Raw genomic sequence first — 20,270 nt, forward strand, 5'->3', positions numbered from 1 at the left:
CTCCTTCCCTTCCCTTCCCTTCCCTTCCCTTCCCTCCCTTCCCTTCCCTTCCCTTCCCTCCCTTCCCTTCCCTTCCCTTCCCTTCCCTTCCCTTCCCTTCCCTTCCCTTCCCTTCCCTTCCCTTCCCTTCCTTCCTTCCCTTCCCTTCCCTTCCTTCCCTTCCCTTCCCTTCTCCCTCCTTCCCTTCCCTTCCCTTCCCTTCCTTCCCTTCCCTTCCCTTCCCTTCCCTCTTCCCTTCCCTTCCCTTCCCTTCCCTTCCCTTCCCTTCCCTTCCCTTCCCTTCCTTCCCTTCCCTTCCCTTCCCTTCCCTTCCCTTCCCTTCCCTTCCCTTCCCTTCCCTTCCCTTCCCTTCCCTTCCCTTCCTTCCCTTCCCTTCCCTTCCCTTCCCTTCCCTTCCCTTCCCTTCCTTCCTTCCCTTCCCTTCCCTTCCTTCCTCCCTTCCCTTCCCTTCCCCTTCCCTTCCCTTCCCTTCCCTTCCCTTCCCTTCCCTTCCCTTCCCCTTCCCTTCCCTTCCCTTCCCTTCCCTTCCCTTCCTTCCCTTCCCTTCCCTTCCCTTCCCTTCCCTTCCCTCCCTTCCCTTCCCTTCCCTTCCCTTCCTTCCTTCCCTTCCCTTCCCTTCCCTTCCCTTCCCTTCCTTCCCTTCCCTTCCCTTCCCTTCCCTTCCCTTCCCTTCCCTTCCCTTCCCTTCCCTTCCCTTCCCTTCCCTTCCCTTCCTTCCCTTCCTTCCCTTCCCTTCCCTTCCCTTCCCTTCCCTTCCCTTCCCTTCCCTTCCCTTCCTTCCCTTCCCTTCCCTTCCCTTCCCTTCCCTTCCCTTCCCTTCCCTTCCCTTCCCCTTCCCTTCCCTTCCCTTCCCTTCCCTTCCCTTCCCTTCCCTTCCCTTCCCTTCCCTTCCCTTCCCTTCCCTTCCCTTCCCTTCCCTTCCCTTCCCTTCCCTTCCCTTCCTTCCCTTCCCTTCCCTTCCCTTCCCTTCCCTTCCCTTCCCTTCCCTTCCCTTCCCTTCCTTCCCTTCCCTTCCCTTCCTTCCCTTCCCTTCCCTTCCCTTCCCTTCCCTTCCCTTCCCTTCCCTTCCCTTCCCTTCCCTTCCCTTCCCTTCCCTTCCCTTCCCTTCCCTTCCCTTCCCTTCCCTTCCCTTCCCTTCCCTTCCCTTCCCTTCCCTTCCCTTCCCTTCCCTTCCCTTCCTTCCCTTCCTTCCCTTCCCTTCCCTTCCTTCCCTTCCCTTCCCTTCCCTTCCCTTCCCTTCCCTTCCCTTCCCTTCCCTTCCTTCCCTTCCCTTCCCTTCCCTTCCCTTCCCTTCCTTCCCTTCCCTTCCTTCCTTCCCTTCCCTTCCCTTCCCTTCCCTTCCCTTCCCTTCCCTTCCCTTCCCTTCCCTTCCCTTCCCTTCCCTTCCCTTCCCTTTCCCTTCCCTTCCCTTCCTTCCCTTCCTTCCCTTCCCTTCCCTTCCCTTCCCTTCCTTCCCTTCCCTTCCCTTCCCTTCCCTTCCCTTCCCTTCCCTTCCCTTCCCTTCCCTTCCCTTCCCTTCCCTTCCCTTCCCTTCCCTTCCCTTCCTTCCCTTCCCTTCCCTTCCCTTCCCTTCCCTTCCCTTCCCTTCCCTTCCCTTCCCTTCCCTTCCCTTCCCTTCCTTCTTCCCTTCCCTTCCCTTCGGAAAGGAAATGAAAGGAAAGGTCCTTGCAGATATCCGCAAGGACCACGGGAGTTCCGCTGAACAAATCCAGCTTCTCCTCAAACTTTTTTTTTTTAAAGAAGATCTCTCTCAGTCTTATTCCAGAGAAAATGCTATACAAGTGCCACAATTTCAAAGAGTGTTCTTCTACAGTGGGCTCATTCCTGATTTTGTGTGTGTGTGTGGACCAGTGGCGTAGCGTGGGTTGTCAGCACCCGGGGCAAGGCAAGTAATTTGCGCCCCCTAACCCGTGGATTTGCGCCCCCTAACCCGTGGATTTGTGCCCCCTAACCCTAACCCCCAGATGTTGCACCCGGTGCGGCCGGCCCCCCTGCACCCCCCACGCTACGCCACTGGTGTGGACAGAGCTTTGAAATCCAAACGATCAGGGAGTATTGGCACTCCTGTGTCAAAATACCATTTTCTGAGCAATTGCTGAGGTCCTGCCCTATAACAGGAAGCTTCTCGTAATGCTCAGGGAAGCTGAATAAATAGAGAGGTAGCAGGCTGAGTCCCTGTGATGGGAAACAAATGCTCTTGGGGTTGATTAGATGAGCGTTTCTAATTTGTGGACAGTAATTGGCAGCCGGTTAACTTGGGGCACAGCAGGCCTTCGGTTTCAATCCAGTTCAATGAGACGTTATCCTCAAACAAGGCAGGCAAGTGTTACTAAGTACATGTGTGCGAAGGACAGGACTCTCTTAACCTGGAACCCCATAGAAGATTGACCCTCCCCCCACCATTGTCTTTTAACTCCCCAGGCTAGGGACAGTTGGCAGCTCCTTAAAAAGCACACATTAAGCCACATCTCAAAGATGCATTGAACAAGCACACCACAAAACACTGTAGGAGACAACTGTCTCCAGCTCTAGGAAGTAGACAGGAAGGTGGTCATATGTCATTGGTTCTCTCTGTTGCGGACTCTGCTGGTTGCAGCCCTGTTTATTTCCAAGAAAGCTCACAGACCTAGTCACCACAACCTCTTTACATCTGTGAACCCTCAGGATCCCACAGCATCAGGCATGATCCAGCTAAAACATGGTCACATCTTTTCTTCCTGCCCCTTTATTCAAAATTATTTAGAGGGCAGCAGGGGGGAGGCCAAAGGAATCCTCCCCTTCATTTTTGAATGGCTGTCTTTTTTCTCTGTGATATGTTCGGCATATCTGCCCATACGACACATGGTGGGAGCCCTGTGGGAAACTGGGACGTGTGGAGAGGGCTTTGGGGAGAGAGCAGCTCTTCAGTGTCAGCCGGTCCCTCTGTCCTCTGCACTTCTCTTGCCTCTGTGTTGCTGGCCTCCTATAAGCTGCAGCATTCAGTCCGCTTGTTAATGATACTGTCTTTCTTTTAAATGCTGATCATTATGTGGGAGTTAATTAGCATTCCAGGAGTTTCCTTAATTGTAATTACAGCCTGACAGTTGCCTCAACAAAGAGCGGGAGCCTAACCTGATTAGTGCCTCCAAGCGGCTGATGATTTCAGATAGGTGGAGACCTCGGGTGGCAGTAGGGCACCAGGGTGCAGCTGGGGGGGGGGGGTCCAGCTGCAGGGAGGCAGACTCAATAGAAATACGAACTGCCACCTTTAGCTTGGCTGTGGCTTGCTAGAAAGTGACAGCCCTTTTGGTAGGGAGCCTGGTTTGATTAGCCTGCCCATAGCCGTCTCTCTTGTTCTCAACAGCTGCATCTAAAATGATGTCTTAGCCTTCCACATTGCCCAAGGCTAGGATATATATATATATATTTATTTTTATTACCTTTCCACCCCACCTTTCCTCCAAGGACCTCAAGGTGGCATACATGGCTCTCACTCCACGATAGCCAGCCACGGCACCACTCAGGTTCAATTCCTGACCAGAGTTTTGAGTGAGTTCTGAGTCATGCTTGCTGGAGGCCCAATACGTATGCATATGTTGTGTTTTATCCCTTGGCTGCTGCATTGAACGGAACTGTGCACACATGCGTATTTGTAGCTGAAGCCTCATCTTAGTGAAATGGGAACAGATGGCAGCTACCTTAGAGAAACTGCAGTTTTACCCTCAGGAAGGGGTTTTCAAATTGTGGTCTGTGGACTACCAGTGGTCTGCAGGCTTCATTCAGGGTGTCTGCAGCATTCATACTGATTTTTAATTGTATTTTTATTGCTTTTTCTTACGTTGTATTTTATTGCATTACACTTTGAATTTTATGGAAAGCGAATTGTAATACAATTAAATTAAATGTAAGAAATAAAAGAAGCAATAAAAATGTAGTTAAAACCATACAGCATCTAGCACATGGCAGCACAGCTGCTGCAGTAGGCAGAAACATAAATATGTGCTGTACCATGACCCTCAGCAATTTTCAAGTGGTCAATGCAGGAAAAATGGTTTGGGAGCTATTGCCCATGGGGAAATACTTACTGTATATAGTTAATTAAAACATTCCTACCCTGCTTTTCAGCCAGTAAGTCTCTCAGAGCAGTTTATGTTAGAATAAAAGCAATCAAAATTGCAATCAAAACTACTTGACACAGAGGAAAAGAGCATGTGGAGGGAAGAGGAAAGCATTAAATATTGTGTTTGTTTCTTGCAATGAAAACTTTAGAATCAAATCACACAACAATTATTCACTTGGCATTTGGGAAGAGAGCCAGCAAATGAATTCCTGAGCCGATTCTCAAACATCCCACTTGGAACAAACTCAGAGGCACGCGTTGACAAGCTCTTTTCTAGAATTGTTGATGCTTTTTGTTATAGCTGGATAAGTACAGCTATGTATTTTCTCTCTGCCACAGATTCCCTCTGCCCCATAGCAGATCTTACAGGGGGGCAAAGGCCATGTTACACATTTTTATTTTCCTTCAGGAATAAGAATGTGAGAATGACTGGATCAGAAATGGCTGAGAGACATTGGAAGATGACATTTTTAAGGGAAATGCATTAAAATGTAAAAGGCACTGCCAGGGAGGGTACTTCTCTGCCCACCATAGTCTCCAGTAATACTCCTTTACAAATATCCTAGTAGTTGTAGTCCTTTAGGCCTGTCTCAGTCTCCTGCTGCTATACCTTTCCAGCGGGTGGAGATAACAAACAACCCCCCTCCCCCCGAAAAAGTCATCAAAAGGCAAACATTGGATTTGGAGCACAGCATGCAAACCTAGCTAGTAAATAAGGAAATTTGGGTTGGAAACAAACAGCAGATGGCACACCTTCTGGAAGTATGGGAGTCTGGAAAGGACTGGCCACCAAAATAAATGGGATCAGTTGCAATTTGAGGGAGAGGTAAGGCTGTAGGTTGAAGAACAGGACTCCAAGTACATGGTTCAGAGGGCTGCAGAATGGTGAACAGCAGTTTTAACCATAAAGGTGGAGCTTGACTGGGAATGGCTGGTGTGAGATCCGTAGTTACTGATTGCTTCTGTGTTCCTCCCATCTTTCTCACAGCCTTGACCAGCTTTGAGGTGGTGATCCAGTATGGCCTGGCCACCCCTGAGGGACTTGCTGTGGACTGGATTGCTGGCAACATCTACTGGGTGGAGAGCAACCTGGACCAGATTGAGGTGGCTAAGCTTGATGGGACCATGCGTAGCACTTTGCTGGCTGGGGACATTGAGCACCCTCGGGCCATTGCCTTGGATCCACGATGCGGGTATGGTGTTGAATGGAATGGGGCTGAGGTGGGGGATGGGGTCAGAAATGTTGCTCTCTCCCTTGGGTGCTCTGCCACAGCTTGCCCAAACAGATTTGGGCAAAACCTTTCTGAGATTCGCTGGTAGTTCGTAGCCCATTATTCCGTGCCTTTTGCTGGGGGGAGCAAGTAAACGAAGTCGTGAAAACGTATGGAGGTCTAGGACAAGACTGTGTGCATTCATTTTATCTGAGGGCTGCAAAAGCATGTACCTTGGTTCTCGAATGTATTCCATTCCAGGAATCTGTTCGACTCCCGAAACTGTTCAAAAACCAAGGTGCGGCTTTCGATTGGCTGCAGGAGCTTCCTGCACTCAGTCAGAAGCTGCATTGGACGTTTGGCTTCCAAAAAACGTTCACGAACCAGGACACTCACTTCCAGGTTTGCGACGTTTGGGAGCCAATCTGTTTGACAACTGAGCCGTTCGAGAACTAAGGTACCATTGTACTGTCAACATTGGGCACTGCCTTGTCCACAGAGAGAATATCTTTCATTTGTCTGTCGAAAGAATTCTGTGATACTTCACACCAATTATCTGAGCTTGTCTCTCTTGATGATGGGGGCTGGGAGTGAGCGGAGTTAATATCTCTGTGCATAAAGGTGGTGAGAACACTCCTGAAATAAGGCATGGCCCTTTTTAACAACGCCCAGCAGGGATGTTTCATGCTGTTCACTTTTGTTCCCCTAAAGGCTGCTATGGATAGTTGGAAAGGATATTAATTGGTGATTGATAATCAGTCTCCAGACAAGGGCTTAGTATCTCAAGGCGAAAACTGCCAATATTTCAGCTCTTGTAGAATTATGGAAGCCGTTTAGGCCCTGAGCCTGGGCAGCTGGAGAGGAGGCATGTCTGCCTCATCACTTGCATACCTCCTTCCTCTTTCCTCCCAGGATTCTCTTCTGGACAGACTGGGATGCAAGCCTGCCCCGCATTGAGGCAGCGTCCATGAGTGGTGAGGGCCGGCGTGTCATCCACAAGGAGACTGGCTCGGGAGGCTGGCCTAATGGACTCACTGTTGACTACCTGGAGAAGCGCATTCTGTGGATAGATGCCAGGTGTGTACTGCCCCTCCACCAAATATTATCTGGTTTAGATTTTTGGGTAGTAGCTAATAATTTTGGTAAAATGGACATCTTTCTGCACAAAAAAGCCTGTTTGGTGCCATTGTTTCTGTTGCCTAATATGTGTAGGTTGATCAAGGTATGGGTGTGTGTGTTGGTATGGAATTTGTGTATTGAGTAAGTGGAATCCTATTTTCTGCACAGCTAAAAATATCCTTGGTCTGCCATAGGTAGCTTTGTCCTGGGCTTCTTTGTGAGAAGGGCAAGATGTAAATTTAGGAGGAGGTGGAGGAGTTTGTGTGACTATTCAGCATTTGAGTAGAGAAGGCTGTGACAGGCCCTGTAATTGCACGTAACATTCCTGGGAAAAATTATAATGCTCCTGTCATTGCATATAAAACCTGCTTTTTGCATATATTCAGTTTTTGGGTAGGGTAATAATTAACTGGGGTTTTTTTGTCAATATTAATCATAGCCCATTTGTTTATATACAGGTTTGTGCTCCAAGCCATTTTTTTTTAAAAAAAAGTCAAGTACAATAACCATTAAAATGTTAATATTTTTACAGCACAAACAGTTCCACAATTAACAATTCATTGCTATATAGCAAAGAAAATTAAGTGAGCATAAACCTTACCAACAGTCTAATTGATATCCCAAAGTAACTGCTCCCCTTCTCTGCTTAACTTTTATATCTAGAATCAAAAGACCATAAAACTCTTCACAGCAGTTCCTTTACAAAAGAGTCTTAGAACAAGAGGACCAGACATGAGAGGTGGAAGCAGTCATCCTAGGATGGCTCTCCCCTCAGACCCCCAGGCCTATTACTCTGAGCCTTGGGTATACTGTAATATACACATACACATTCATTTTCTATCTCACAGTAACTGTATGAATAATTACAATATCAGTAGAATCAATCCCTGGATGCAGAAGTAATAAATTGAGTAGTAGGTCCTAGGGTAGTATAATAAATTTGTGTGTGTGTGTGTGTGTGTGCGCGTGCGCACAGTTAACAGATCCAAACAGATTATATTAATATCTTGGCCAGTTTTTGATTTCATGCTGGCTTGCTTTCTGTAATTGAAAGCCAGAACACCTCCGCATGAGCAGATTGTCAGCGGATACTGAAGGTTCTTGCCCTACTTCCTCTTGCTCTGCTCTTTCTGCTCTCATAGAATCATAGAATCATAGAGTTGGAAGAGACCCCAAGGGCCATCGAGTCCAACCCCCTGCCAAGCAGGAAACACCATCAGAGCACTCCTGACATATGGTTGTCAAGCCTCTGCTTAAAGACCTCCAAAGAAGGAGACTCCACCACACTGCTTGGCAGCAAATTCCACTGTCGAAGCTTCCTTTGCTCTCGTATGGCTAGTGTTCCACTTCCATCTTGCACACATCAAACATTCTGCTTATAGCCACTTGCTCCTTCGGTGCCCCATTCCTAGCCACTACCATGTACAGGAGGTTCATTTGGCTGTGCCGCTGCCCAGTGAAGTCCAAGGTGTTTGGGTCATCTTGGTAGTTTGCAGAACCCATTCCCACTGGAGGTGTGTCTGATGCCATCATTGCATGTTTTCTATCAGTGGGTGAAGACACACTTCTTTTCCCAGAGATGAGAATGATTGCTATAAGCAACCACTCCACTACCTTCTGCCGAGTAAGGAAAAGTGAAGTATTATTGTGTTGTTGTTTTGATAATTGCAAAGGTTATTTGTTTTATTGAATTGTTGTATGCTAGGTGAAGAGTCAGTAACAAATGCACACAAAGAAACAAAGAAATTAAAGGAAATTTGCCCTGTTCCTCCACAGGTCCGATGCTATCTATTCTGCCCTCTACGATGGTACAGGCCACATTGAGGTGCTCCGAGGGCATGAGTATCTGTCGCACCCCTTTGCTGTCACACTTTATGGTGGCGAGGTATACTGGACTGACTGGCGCACGAATACCCTGGCCAAGGCCAACAAGTGGACCGGCCACAATGTCACTGTTGTGCAGAGAACCAACACGCAGCCCTTTGACTTGCAGGTCTACCATCCCTCTCGCCAGCCTCTAGGTGAGCTGTGACAAGGGAAGGGCAGAGGAGGAGGGCTCCCTGGAAAATTCTGTGAAGGCAGGAAGCAGGACGCAGGCTGAAGCTTCCTTTGCTCACAGCTACACTTAAGATTTCCAGGTCCACTCCTGGGTTTCTAAGCTGTGAGAGCTTGGATGCAGCAGGGTAGCAAGCAGCAATGGTCCTCTCCTGGTCATAGGAAGCGGTCTTTTCCCAGGTGGCTCAGTATTGCCTACCATTTCTGGCACCAGCTCTCCAGAATCTGAGGCAGGCAAATTGTCTGTCCCCCATCCTTTTACAAACTAAAACCAGACACGACAGAGACTGCACCGGGGGACTTCTGCATGCCAAGCATGTGTTCTGCCACTGAGCTGCAGGATCTCCAAAAAGAATAAAACCTCAAGAGGTGATCTTAGTTGTGAGTCTTGATTCACAGGAGAACAGAAAAAGATGCCTTTTAATATATATATATGTCTGTCTGCCTGTTTTATCTTTTAAGTTGCTAATCAACCAATAAATTGGATAAATGAAATATTAAATATAAATTAATCCTAGCTCAAGCTGTTCGGTCTACCTAGCCCAGTAATGTCATCCTGGACTGACAGTAGGTTTCCAGGGGCTCATGCAGAGCTTTTTCCCAGCACAACATGGAGATGCCATAACCTGGGGCCTTTTATGTGAAATCATGTGCTCTGCCAGTGAGCTACAGGCCTGCTTTGAACTGCAGATGGGACTTGGCTTGCCCCATGTAACTGGAAGAGAAGGTCAATGGGCTGTTGGAGTAGGAGGAGCCACAGCTGGGTCTTGTCTCGCTGCCTCAGGGGTCCAAAAGAGAGAGGTGGAATCTCTTAGGACACGGTCTTGTGGGGATGTAGTGCCATTCTAAAATTCTTTCAAAGGAATTTGGTTGTTCCTGTGAAGAATCTTTCAAAGTACTGTGTAGTAGATAAACACATTACCTTCTTGTGTGGTAGAGAGATGAATTTCTGTGTGTGGTCCTGGTGGCAAGAAAAGCTTTGTAAGCCATTATTAGTTAGGTAGCCGAAGGAGGTGGGGGATTTATATGCACAGCACTTTTCAGAGTAACAGAAGCAAATAAATGAAAAAATAGCATGTTCCTGCCCCCAAGGACTTAATCTATGATTTCATGTGGGTGAGGCTACACAATGAAGGAAGACCAAGCAAAGGTAAACAATTTCCTTATGTATGAATGCAGACATGCACTTTGGTGCATGACTCCAGATCCACATGCTGTCTCTACATTGCGCTAAAATCTTCATGTGGATCTGGAGTCATGTTTTCAACTGGTTTTATGTAACAAAGCTGAAGCACATACAGATGTCAATATGCATACCTTGGTGACTGTGTAAGACAGGGCTGGAGAAAGCAGAGATCCAGTCCTATGCTGCCAACCTATCCAGATCTCCCTTTCCCAGCCAGCTTTATGTCACCTGTGCCTTGGCCTTCTCAAAGGAGAGCTATGCTTCACCCTCTCTGTTCTTTCAGGATTGGGGTGGGGATCTTAACCTTTTCTCTCCAGCACTTTGTTTGTTGTTGCAGCTCCCAACCCTTGTGAGGCCAATGGAGGAAAAGGCCTTTGCTCTCACCTCTGCCTTATCAACTACAATAGCACCTACTCCTGTGCCTGTCCTCACCTGATGAAGTTGGCCAAGGACAACGTCACATGCTATGGTAAATGAAGAATGGAGGGGCTTTGGTCCACTCGCAGGCCTAGAGACCCAACCCAAAGATTTGGGGCAAAAGTGTATCATCTTAGTTGGTGTGGCTCCTTGACCCTGTTATTCCCACCTGCTTTGCAGACAGATATGGTTCCTGCAGGTCCTTTGGCCTTTGGGAATGCAGTACACACAGTGAACAATGAAAACCCCATGTAGGCACACTCCAAGACATATCCATTAAATCCATGGACATGTAGACAATGGGTTCATCTAGCACTCCTTGGCTCGGCTCCCAGACAGACTGCAGCATGAGGGATCCGCTGCAAATGAGGATAGGAGCTTTTGAGCAGGACCTTTTTGTCCTCAACACACTTAAAGATATGCCTGGATGAGTCTCAGGTTTGTTTCCTCACCACCTCTCCACTTCTCATTTGGTACAGCCAGGAACAGTGAGGAGAAGAAAAGCTTTCACTCCTGCTTTTCAACTAATCAGAGTTCCTTGTTACACCTAAACTTGGGGAAGTCTGGTTAGTTTAAACTCTGGTATGTTCAAACAAGCCAGGGTCAAAGTATGATTTATGATCCTTGCATATTCACTAACCAGAGTTGAAACAATCCAGAGTTCCCTACGTTTATATGTAATGGCGTATTCTGGTTAATTTGAAAACAGTGACAGAATTTTCTAACGTCATCACTGCTTTGTGTCAGAGAAGGGAGAAAGGTTTGTGTATGAACCCTAGGCTTGTTCATTTCTGGCTCTGATAATTTAAAGCTGTTTTAAACTATTGTTTTCGCCTTAGATTCTACAGAATCATATTTAGATACTTGGGTTGTTTCCATAGCAGTGTGTGAAACTACATGCCAAAGTCACATTAGAATGACACTACATGCAGACCTGCTTGGAGTGAAGGGCAGAACTGGTCCTGCAATCTTGCCATTCTCTGAGCTTGTTGCCTTACATGTAATTCTCACCTTAGGCACTTAAATACCTTGGAATAAAGCAGCTATTATTTTTTATTTCACATTTAACAGTAGATTGCTCAAGGCAACATTCAGCATAAAGAGAAAATAACAGGATCTAAGTGAAAATGTATAGAAGTCACTTTTCAAGAAACAGGATTGTAAAAAAGTGAAATGCTAGAACTAGTTGAAATGTAGAAAGTGGTCCCAAAACTGCTTTGTTGGTTGTTGCAGATGTGATGGGGGCAAGGGTCATGGAAAAGATTGTCTTTGTACCTCTAAGAAGGACTGATGTGATAAGAACATGAGAATAGTCCTGCTGGATCAGGCAAAATGCCAGCCCAGATGTGTTTTGCGATGTATTTTACGAACTGCTGACAGATAACAACTAAATGCTGAGGGATTATAGAAACAAGCTAGCTGCAGTTTGAGGCCTGAGCAAAATGGATTCAAACAAAAATGGAGTTTAACAGGTCAATAATAAACATTTCCTCTTCATTAGTATCCGGCAAGCAAACATGCTTTGTATCTACTAAGCCCTGACTGGAGTGAGTTCCCATTATGCGTTCTTGGCCTTTGTCCCCTTCTCCAGAGTTTAAGAAGTTCCTGCTCTATGCCCGCCAGATGGAGATCCGCGGGGTTGACATTGACAACCCATACTACAACTACATCAACTCCTTCACTGTTCCCGACATTGACAACGTCACTGTAGTTGACTATGACGCCATGGAGCAGCGGATCTACTGGTCTGATGTCCGCACACAAACCATCAAGCGGGCATTCATCAATGGGACTGGCGTGGAAACAGTTGTATCTGCAGGTGGGGGGACTGCCTGTCATTCATTTTCTCTCCTTGCTTCCTCTCATCCCTGCACTACATGCTGTCCTTTGGAATGGATTTGTCAGATGGATTTAGAACCTTTTGTGAAATACAGTAGTCAAGTGGAAGACGCTGGCATGCTTACCTTGTTATAACCTGTGCTATATGAACCTAAAGCTCTTTCAGCTTTTCACCTGTGCTCTGCAGACACCTTCCATTTTTTGTTGCTTTACCTCTGTCTACCCTCATTTCACAGTTTCCCCACCCTCATTGCCTTGCAGACCTACCCAATGCCCATGGCCTAGCTGTGGACTGGGTCTCCAGGAACCTTTTCTGGACAAGCTACGATGCCCACAAGAAACAGATCAATGTCGCCCGGCTAGATGGCTCTTTTAAGAATGCTGTTATTCAGGGACTGGACAAGCCTCACTGTTTGGTTGTACATCCTCTCAAAGGGTGAGTCTGGTAGAACAAGAGATTCTGTAGAAAGAAGGTAGTGAATAGGGTTAGAGTTTGAATGACAGCTCCAAGATAGTATAGTGTTATTTTTCTACCAAATTAGCTAGTTTTACTTTTTCCTCCCCTTGTAAAAGGTAAAGGTACCCCTGCCGGTACGGGCCAGTCTTGACAGACTCTAGGGTTGTGCACCCATCTCACTCAAGAGGCCGGGGGCCAGTGCTGTCCGGAGACACTTCCGGGTCACGTGGCCAGCGTGACATCGCTGCTCTGGCGAGCCAGAGCCGCACACGGAAACGCCATTTACCTTCCCACTAGTAAGCGGTCCCTATTTATCTACTTGCACCCGGGAGTGCTTTCGAACTGCTAGGTTGGCAGGCGCTGGGACCGAACAACGGGAGCGCACCCCGCCGCGGAGATTCGAACCGCCGACCTTTCAATCGGCAAGCCCTAGGCGCTGAGGCTTTTACCCACAGCGCCACCCGCGTCCCTACATTACATTACATGTTAATGTAAACCTGTTCAGTTTATCTGAACTTCTGATTCTCCAGGTGTTTGGGGCACTTCGATTTAGTAAGTGTACTCTTGAGTAGTACAAGGAGAGCTAATCAATTGCAACTCATGGGTTGGATTCAACATCTGGAAAAAAAATAGCCTGGCATCTCCTTTTCCCTTATTCCAGTGATTCTAATTAAGGTGTGTTAAAACAATTTTGCTCATTAGACCTGTAAAAAAGGGTTAATAATTGAGCCTGCAAGAAAAATAAGTTGTAGTTGAACTTGTAATAATAGAAGTACTAGTGATAATAAGTGGTCTTCCTGTTTCCCTCTGTTACAGGAAACTCTTTTGGACTGATGGAGACAACATCAGTGTCGCCAACATGGATGGCAACAACCGTACCCTGCTCTTCACAAACCAAAAGGGGCCTGTTGGTATGGAAACTGTGGCACTCTGTTGTATGCCTAAGAACTTAGTCTGTGCCTAATAGAGGCAGAACTCACTGGCCCCCCTTAGCATGTTGGTGTCAGTTCGAATGCTGAGCTCTTGGCTCACTTCCATGTCTAGGATTGTCTGTGATGATTGGAATAACCCTGGGCCAACATAACCCACTGAAATCACAGCTCTGGTGTAGGTGTAGTGAATGTGTGGCCCGCCCAGAAGTTGCTGAGCTCCAGTCCTCTTTGTCCATTGACCATGCTTGCTGGGGCAGCTTGGAATTGTGGTTCAGTCACATCTGGAAGGCCAGTTTCCCCAACTCTGCTCTAGTGCATCTGAAAAGGTTGCAATGCCGTCACGCAACAGGTATCAACCACCTTCATCTGTCAGTGTCCCCTCCTAGTATTTGTGTGTCTGTTTCACTTGTCAGGTTTTTGTGGGCCAAAAAATTCAGTTCACTTTCTCTAGTTCTGTGTTAATTTTATTTATTTACTTACTTACTTACTAAATTTTAAAAATTATACCCCATTTTGGGGGGAACTTCCTCCACAAAGCAGCCTATAATCTAAATAAAAACCAGCTTCACCTAAAAATAAATTATAAAAGTACAAAATACAGTAACAAATAATAAACCAGAATAAAAAGCAAAGTACTGAAAAATATATAATGCAGATTGTAAAAAAGTGTATTAAGATATAAAAGTGAACAAGAATTAAAACCGCAAAAGGTGGCTTTTGCAGTTTTAATTCTTGCACATTTGTTCACAGAAAAAGAGAAATGGAAACTATGGGCAACCTTTGAAGAGAGGTACACATTTCTCTTTCGCTGTGAATAAGTGCCCATATTGCAAATTCCATGTCCTTTCTGGATATCTAGCCCCTCTCTGAATTCTGCAAAAACCTCATCCCTAGTCTTATGACTCAGTTTGGGGATCAGAACTGGATTGTTAACATTTTAAACCAAGTGTGTTCCAGTGTGATCAAGCCTGCGACACACAGCCCTTCTTAGCAAGGGAACATACTGGCAAATAACTGGACCAAAATCAGACTTTCAAAAGCTTTGTTTCCTTACCAGATTTTACATTAGCTGTCCTAGTGTAAAATTAGTAGCCTCTCCCCAATGGAAAGTTATACTTGAAAAAGGAGAAAATAGGAACTGGAGAGAAGGATTTATCCTACCTGGGCACACTCACTCTAATCCACATCCACACCAAGGATGGAATGATACGCATCTGCAAAGGATCCTGGCCAGGGATTGCAGCAAGCAAAAATAGGAAAAGGGGAGGTGTGAGAGAAGTTGGTGCTGTGGAAATAGGCCCCAAGTCTCCGTGTATTAAATGGCAAAGTCCAAAATGCCTACATCACAGTTCAGCTTGATTCTCGCACCTCACCATCCACCATCCCCTGATCTTGCTTCTTTGCTTTTCAACCCTCTTCAAGCGGGGAAAAACACACATTCACATATCCCAAGTATCATTTCTGTTTGTTGGTGGCTTTATCTCACAGTTTCTACGAGTGAACTGAAAACTTTCATTTATTATGATAAGTTTTCAGTCTATCTGAGTTAAAGACTTTAAAATGGAGAACCTACCCAAGTGAAACAGAAACAGAAACCTCACACATTCACTAAGTAAAATAATGTAAGTTTACCAGCCCCCTTCTCCCCCTCTTCTCCCCAGCCTCACATTGTATACAATATAAATGTCTCACATCGAATGTAGCTGATCTGTAGAAAAGACTCTGTGAAGTGAAAATAGAGACAATGCACATACTTTTGTAACCCAAGAAAATCTTTAATAAAAATTATATTTTTAAAAAAATGAAAGGACAGGGCAAAATAAGGGTTGGGTTTTTTAGGAATGTGTTAGTGTAGAAATTGGATGTGGACAGACTTACGAATGAATGCACATGAAACTGACATGGACTGCAATTAGTCTGAATTGCCCATCTCTAATGCACATTCACAGGCTGTAATTAACACCTGCAGATTTCATTGATGATGCTGTTGCTCCTCCTTCACACTGGACTATTCTCTCCTAACAGGGCTCTCCATTGACTACCAGGAAAGCAAGCTGTACTGGATCAGCTCTGGTAGTGGTACCATCAATAGGTGCAACTTGGATGGTAGTGGCTTGGAGGTATTGGAGACCATGAAGAACCAGCTACGCAAGGCCACAGCATTGGCTATCATGGGTAAGAGTCACAGTGCTGAGTTTGGGAGCTATTGCTACAGCAGTCTGGTAAGCAACAATGAGAAGAGGGTCATATATAAGCATCATATCCATGGACTTTTCTATTGGCTGTTTTTTGCATGTGAATTGTTTAATGCACAGCACACATTTTTTCTCTCAAGTCTGTGTTTCTGTTTTGGAAGCATTGCATTTTTCAGACAATTAAGCAGCAATTTTCTGTCACTTGAGAAGATGCTGCTCTACCTCCAGATAGAATATTAGCTATTTTTGCAAATGGTATGAATTTTTCATAGGCTGCCACCTTCATCCTTAAAGTGATAAACATTAATTTCCTTCCATCAAGTTTTATAATGAGAAATAAATCCACTTTCCCCGTTGAGACCTTGGTTCACATCATTAAATCTTTGTACCTGTTCTCATTATAATATCTGTTGGAAGCAATTAAACTGTAAAATGAAGATCCCACTGCTGTATTTTGTTTTAAAATTTAAGCAGCTACCTTTATATGTTTGATGGCTATTTTTCATTCCATTTTAACATGTTGTAGTTTATGAAAACTACAAATCAAATACTATTAAGGCACTGCAAAAGATGAGCTTCCAATGGGCTTCCGCTTGTGCAATGAGGCTTTCTCCCTCTCCCCCCCCCTGAAATTGGCTGAGTGGGGCAAGAGAACCCCCAAAACAGCGCACGAGGGAGGAGAGTGGAGATCATTCCGTCTGGCAAGCTGGAACCTTAGCATGACGTTGAATGCCTCCCATTTATTTTAGCTTTTTTCAGTGTTTTTAAAAGTGCTGTGCTTCATCTACGATCCCTGTTCTATGCATGCATGCACACAGCAGTGCCAGGAAGCCATTATATTTGTCGCAGCTGCTGCAGCAGTTATGTTTAGAAATTGAGGCTTAAAGGATCTTTGTTGAATGCTAAATGGGTTTTACCAGTGGTGTCATCAGGGCAGGGCTTTGGGACAGAGGTTTTGGGACAGCAGATTGACTTGATAGTAGTAGTAGTAATATTTCTAACCACAGCCTCCCAGATGTCTCCAGCCATGCCCAAGCCAGGCACATGGGTGATGGCTGTGAACTTTTATCATTGAGTCAGTTGCATCAATCATTTAAACCCATCTTAATGAAATAAAAGCCACTCTGATTATTTGTGCAACACATTTTTAAAAGAATTTAATTAGATAATAAGTATTTTTTAGAAACTACAGATGGTGGGTGGGCCTGTTTTGCCCTGCCTGTAAAGGCAAGCTGTGTAATCTTCATCTCCTTCTCTCCCAGATGATAAACTCTGGTGGGCTGATCAGGTTTCAGAAAAAATGGGCACCTGCAACAAGAAGGATGGCACAGAAGCAGTTGTGTTGCGCAACAGCACCACGCTGGTCATGCATATGAAGATCTACAATGAGAGCATTCAGCTGCATGGTAAGCTCTTGGAGTGCACGGATCATAGGGGGCATCATGCAAGGGGAGGGCCGGAAGTAGCATCGTGGGGAAGTGTGAGCATTGATCAGGGCTCAGGGGGCTCCAACTCAGGAAGCAGAGAATCGGTGATGGTGTGCCAAGGCTCACATACTGTATGGAAAGATCTTGCCTGCAGTCTCATAGGAAACCAAGCTTTGGATTTGGTGCTGATTCAACCACATTAAGTATTCACTGTGTCACTTCAAGTTCCTTCTTAACATGCCCATAAAGTTCACCCTTTTTTTCTGTGCCCATGGTGAAGCAAGATGGTCATATGTGTGGTCACCGGGCAGTCAAAACTGAAGCCTGCTGCTGCCTGGCTCTGCGTCAGTAGTGCCCATTTACTTCCATTATTTCACCTTCACTGTTGCAGGTACCAACCCCTGCAGCGTGAACAACGGTGACTGCTCCCAGCTGTGCCTTCCCACTTCAGAGACTACTCGATCCTGCATGTGTACAGCTGGTTACAGCCTGAAGAGTGGACAGCAGTCCTGTGAAGGTGAGGGGACCCCAGTTGACTCATATGGGGTTTGAGGAGAGTGGTCTGTAGCTGTTAGGCCTGGCTCCTGGGAACTATGTTGCTCTGTATATCTTGAGTGATGTGTAGCACAGCTCCACCTGGTGGCTACTGTTTGCAGCTCAAGCTACAATTGCCCTGAGTTTGCCCTGGTTAATTATGGAGCTGTCTGTGTACCAATGTGGCAGCAAATGTACATTTGACAGGGTGCTGCAGCCAACCCTGGATCTCTCTTCCTATAGGAGACTTGCGTTTCCAAACACATATTTGTCTCCCTCACATACTGTATTTTTTTGTGTAGATAATGAAATATATAGTAGGTGTACATTTAATAAAAAAACAAAATGTGGAAGATCCCTAAGATGCAACGGGCAAAACATAGAATTGCCTGGCTAGAAAATGCCTTCAAGAGGCCACTTGCCCAAAGGTTTCTTATCCTCCCTTTAGGGCAGCTGTGGCTGCATACATTCAAAGGCAAACGGACCAGGGGTCCTCCTTTATGTGCCCTTCCTTTCCACAAGATAGTTCAGCCAAGTGAACACGTTCCAGAATTCCCTTCTCTTTTTACCTTCTCTGAGTAGGTGGTAGTTTTCCTCCCTGAGATATAAAGATGCACTCTGGGAAGCGCCGAATGCCTCTCCCCCCTGCCAGCCCATTTCAGTAGTGGAGAATGCAAGTGGTACCTGCACTGAAATGCTGCAGCGTATGCTCAGCCCCTGACAAGAGGGAGCCTGCTATGTTCTCCTTGATGCTCCCCCTCCCTGACTTTCCATGTTCCTTTCCAGCGTCTTCCAACGTTCCATCGCTGTTAAGCATTCTCAGTCGTCATTGGGCTGGGTTTTGGTTTTGCCCCTTTTTTAAAAAAGAGAGAGATTGTTTTGTGCTTCTTGCAAACCTCAGAATGCTGGTACTTCTCTTTTGTTTCTCAGTCATCCAATTTTGGCTACACAGCAGTTGGTCCTTGCTGCCTGAGTTTGCCAGTGGAGGGTGATGGGTCTCTTCAAAGGAGTCTGCTCTCTGCAGGCAGTTTGATGCCCCTGACAATGTATTTTCCACATGGCCCTTTTTCTGAATTCCCTTCTTCTTTCTCAGAACCTGAAGCTATCTACATTTGCTGTCCTTACTGGAGAGAGGCAGCTATTCCAATATTTTGTATACTTGGTCTATATTGATTATAATGTTGCAACTTAATGGATTGTCATATACTTTGGACTTCCCTTTGAGGGGAGAAAAGCAGGGTACAAATGTTAAACAAATCCAGAATGAATTCCTATCAGCGGCTGCACTTTGAGCATAGTGTAGGGGGTGTCAGAGGGGCTGTGGCCCCAGGCACAGATTTTTGAGGCCGTGCAAAGCAGGCACTCCCATGCAGGTGCCCACAGCGCAGTGCAGCCCGGTGCTCCTCTCCCCGTGTCAGAGGACCCAACGCTTGCAGATAGGAGCACTGAGCCGGGCAGTCCCAGGGGTGCCAGCATGGGGCGCCTCGTTTGTATCTGCCAAGTGCCATGTCGGCTGGCCAGATTCCCCACTATATAGGCAGGCAGGTTGCGCAGCATGGCGTTGCTTGGCTCCGGCATGGGGCAGGGCCGCTCTGGCTGTCTTGCCGATGAAGGCTGGGGTGCCCTGGTGGGCTCCTTCACCCTCTGTGCCCCGCTCCCTGGCACGCATGCACCCCCCCCAGTGTGTGCCCAGCCCTGCCTCAGGTGCCGTGAGCTCACACAACACCACTGGTTAACACTGATTGATTGATTATACTCTAACCCATGCAGAAGGCTAAAAGTAGCTTCCACACTTTTGCTAATATCTTACTTTGCACCAAAAGTTTTCATAAGCTATTAGGTATGGATGGGGCTTGTGGAAATCAAGGAAGGCAAACTAAAACTGTCTTTTTCAAATGAAAGGAGGTATATAAATTATTATTATTATTAATTATTATTATTATTATTATTATTATTAATAGTTCCTTTTCTTCTCCTCTTCTCCCCGTCACCCACCTTCCTTCAAAGTAACACACTCTGCATGCAAACCATATGCTCAGACGTTCATCTACAGCCCTTCCCTGTTTCTTGTGAATTCAGCTCATGACTGCCTCCTTTGACTGGCAGTGGTTCTCCAGGTCTCCACACAGAGTTCTAGGCCAGGTTTGCTGCTGCTAATTGACCCTGAGACCATCTCCATGTAAAGCCTAATGTTCTGCCATTAAATCTTGGCCTCTCCTGTTTGCCCTGTGCTGAGACTCCAGTTTGTGACTGTTGGATTTTTCTTTCTTCCACGCAGGTGTTGGCTCTTTCCTCCTCTACTCTGTGCATGAGGGTATCCGGGGCATTCCACTGGACCCCAATGACAGATCTGATGCTCTGGTGCCAGTCTCTGGGACTTCACTGGCCGTTGGTATTGATTTCCATGCTGGTAGGTGAATGCTTAAAGTAGGTTTGCCCCTTGTGTCTGGAGTGGATATGGATAGAAACAAAAGGGAGGGAGTGGGCCAGAGCCCCTCCATCTTTGCAGCTGGGTGTGGGAGGAATTCATTCAGTTGACATTTGAATGCAGACCTCCCTAACTCTGCACTTTCTGAATGACATACATGAACCAAAACTCTCCTGTCCGGCAGTTCAGTATTTTAGAAACCCCCAACCGGAAATGCTTTATATTAGGGGAAATTTCTCACAAAATGCATACGTTGGGTAGAGATGGGCAAGTACGTATATCAATTTCTGTTTGTGTCAGTTTCTTATTTTTCTGATCTTCACTTCACTGCATTTCTTCATCAGTTTGCAATTCTTTAAAAAATTACATTA

General features: G+C 46.1%; 2 protein-coding genes across 4 annotated transcripts in view; one reads left to right on the plus strand and one right to left on the minus strand.

Annotated features, from left to right (window-relative positions):
* NEMP1 (nuclear envelope integral membrane protein 1) overlaps positions 1-20,270 on the minus strand; it is a 108,733-nt gene that overhangs the window by 10,898 nt on the left and 77,565 nt on the right. The window lies entirely within an intron of this gene.
* The window catches only part of LOC309523672 (low-density lipoprotein receptor-related protein 1-like), an 87,756-nt gene continuing 72,497 nt past the window's right edge, over positions 5,012-20,270 (plus strand). The window contains exons 1-11 of the mRNA XM_082207654.1: positions 5,012-5,292; positions 6,223-6,387; positions 8,206-8,450; positions 10,008-10,139; positions 11,679-11,906; positions 12,188-12,362; positions 13,200-13,294; positions 15,341-15,490; positions 16,773-16,916; positions 17,329-17,454; positions 19,750-19,881. Coding sequence (XP_082063780.1) covers positions 5,027-5,292; positions 6,223-6,387; positions 8,206-8,450; positions 10,008-10,139; positions 11,679-11,906; positions 12,188-12,362; positions 13,200-13,294; positions 15,341-15,490; positions 16,773-16,916; positions 17,329-17,454; positions 19,750-19,881 — 1,858 coding nt within the window. The 5' untranslated portion in view covers positions 5,012-5,026. The remainder of the gene's footprint in view (positions 5,293-6,222; positions 6,388-8,205; positions 8,451-10,007; positions 10,140-11,678; positions 11,907-12,187; positions 12,363-13,199; positions 13,295-15,340; positions 15,491-16,772; positions 16,917-17,328; positions 17,455-19,749; positions 19,882-20,270) is intronic.

Source organism: Podarcis vaucheri (assembly GCF_965113315.1).
Source record: "Podarcis vaucheri genome assembly, chromosome: 2".
Lineage (NCBI taxonomy): Eukaryota > Metazoa > Chordata > Lepidosauria > Squamata > Lacertidae > Podarcis > Podarcis vaucheri.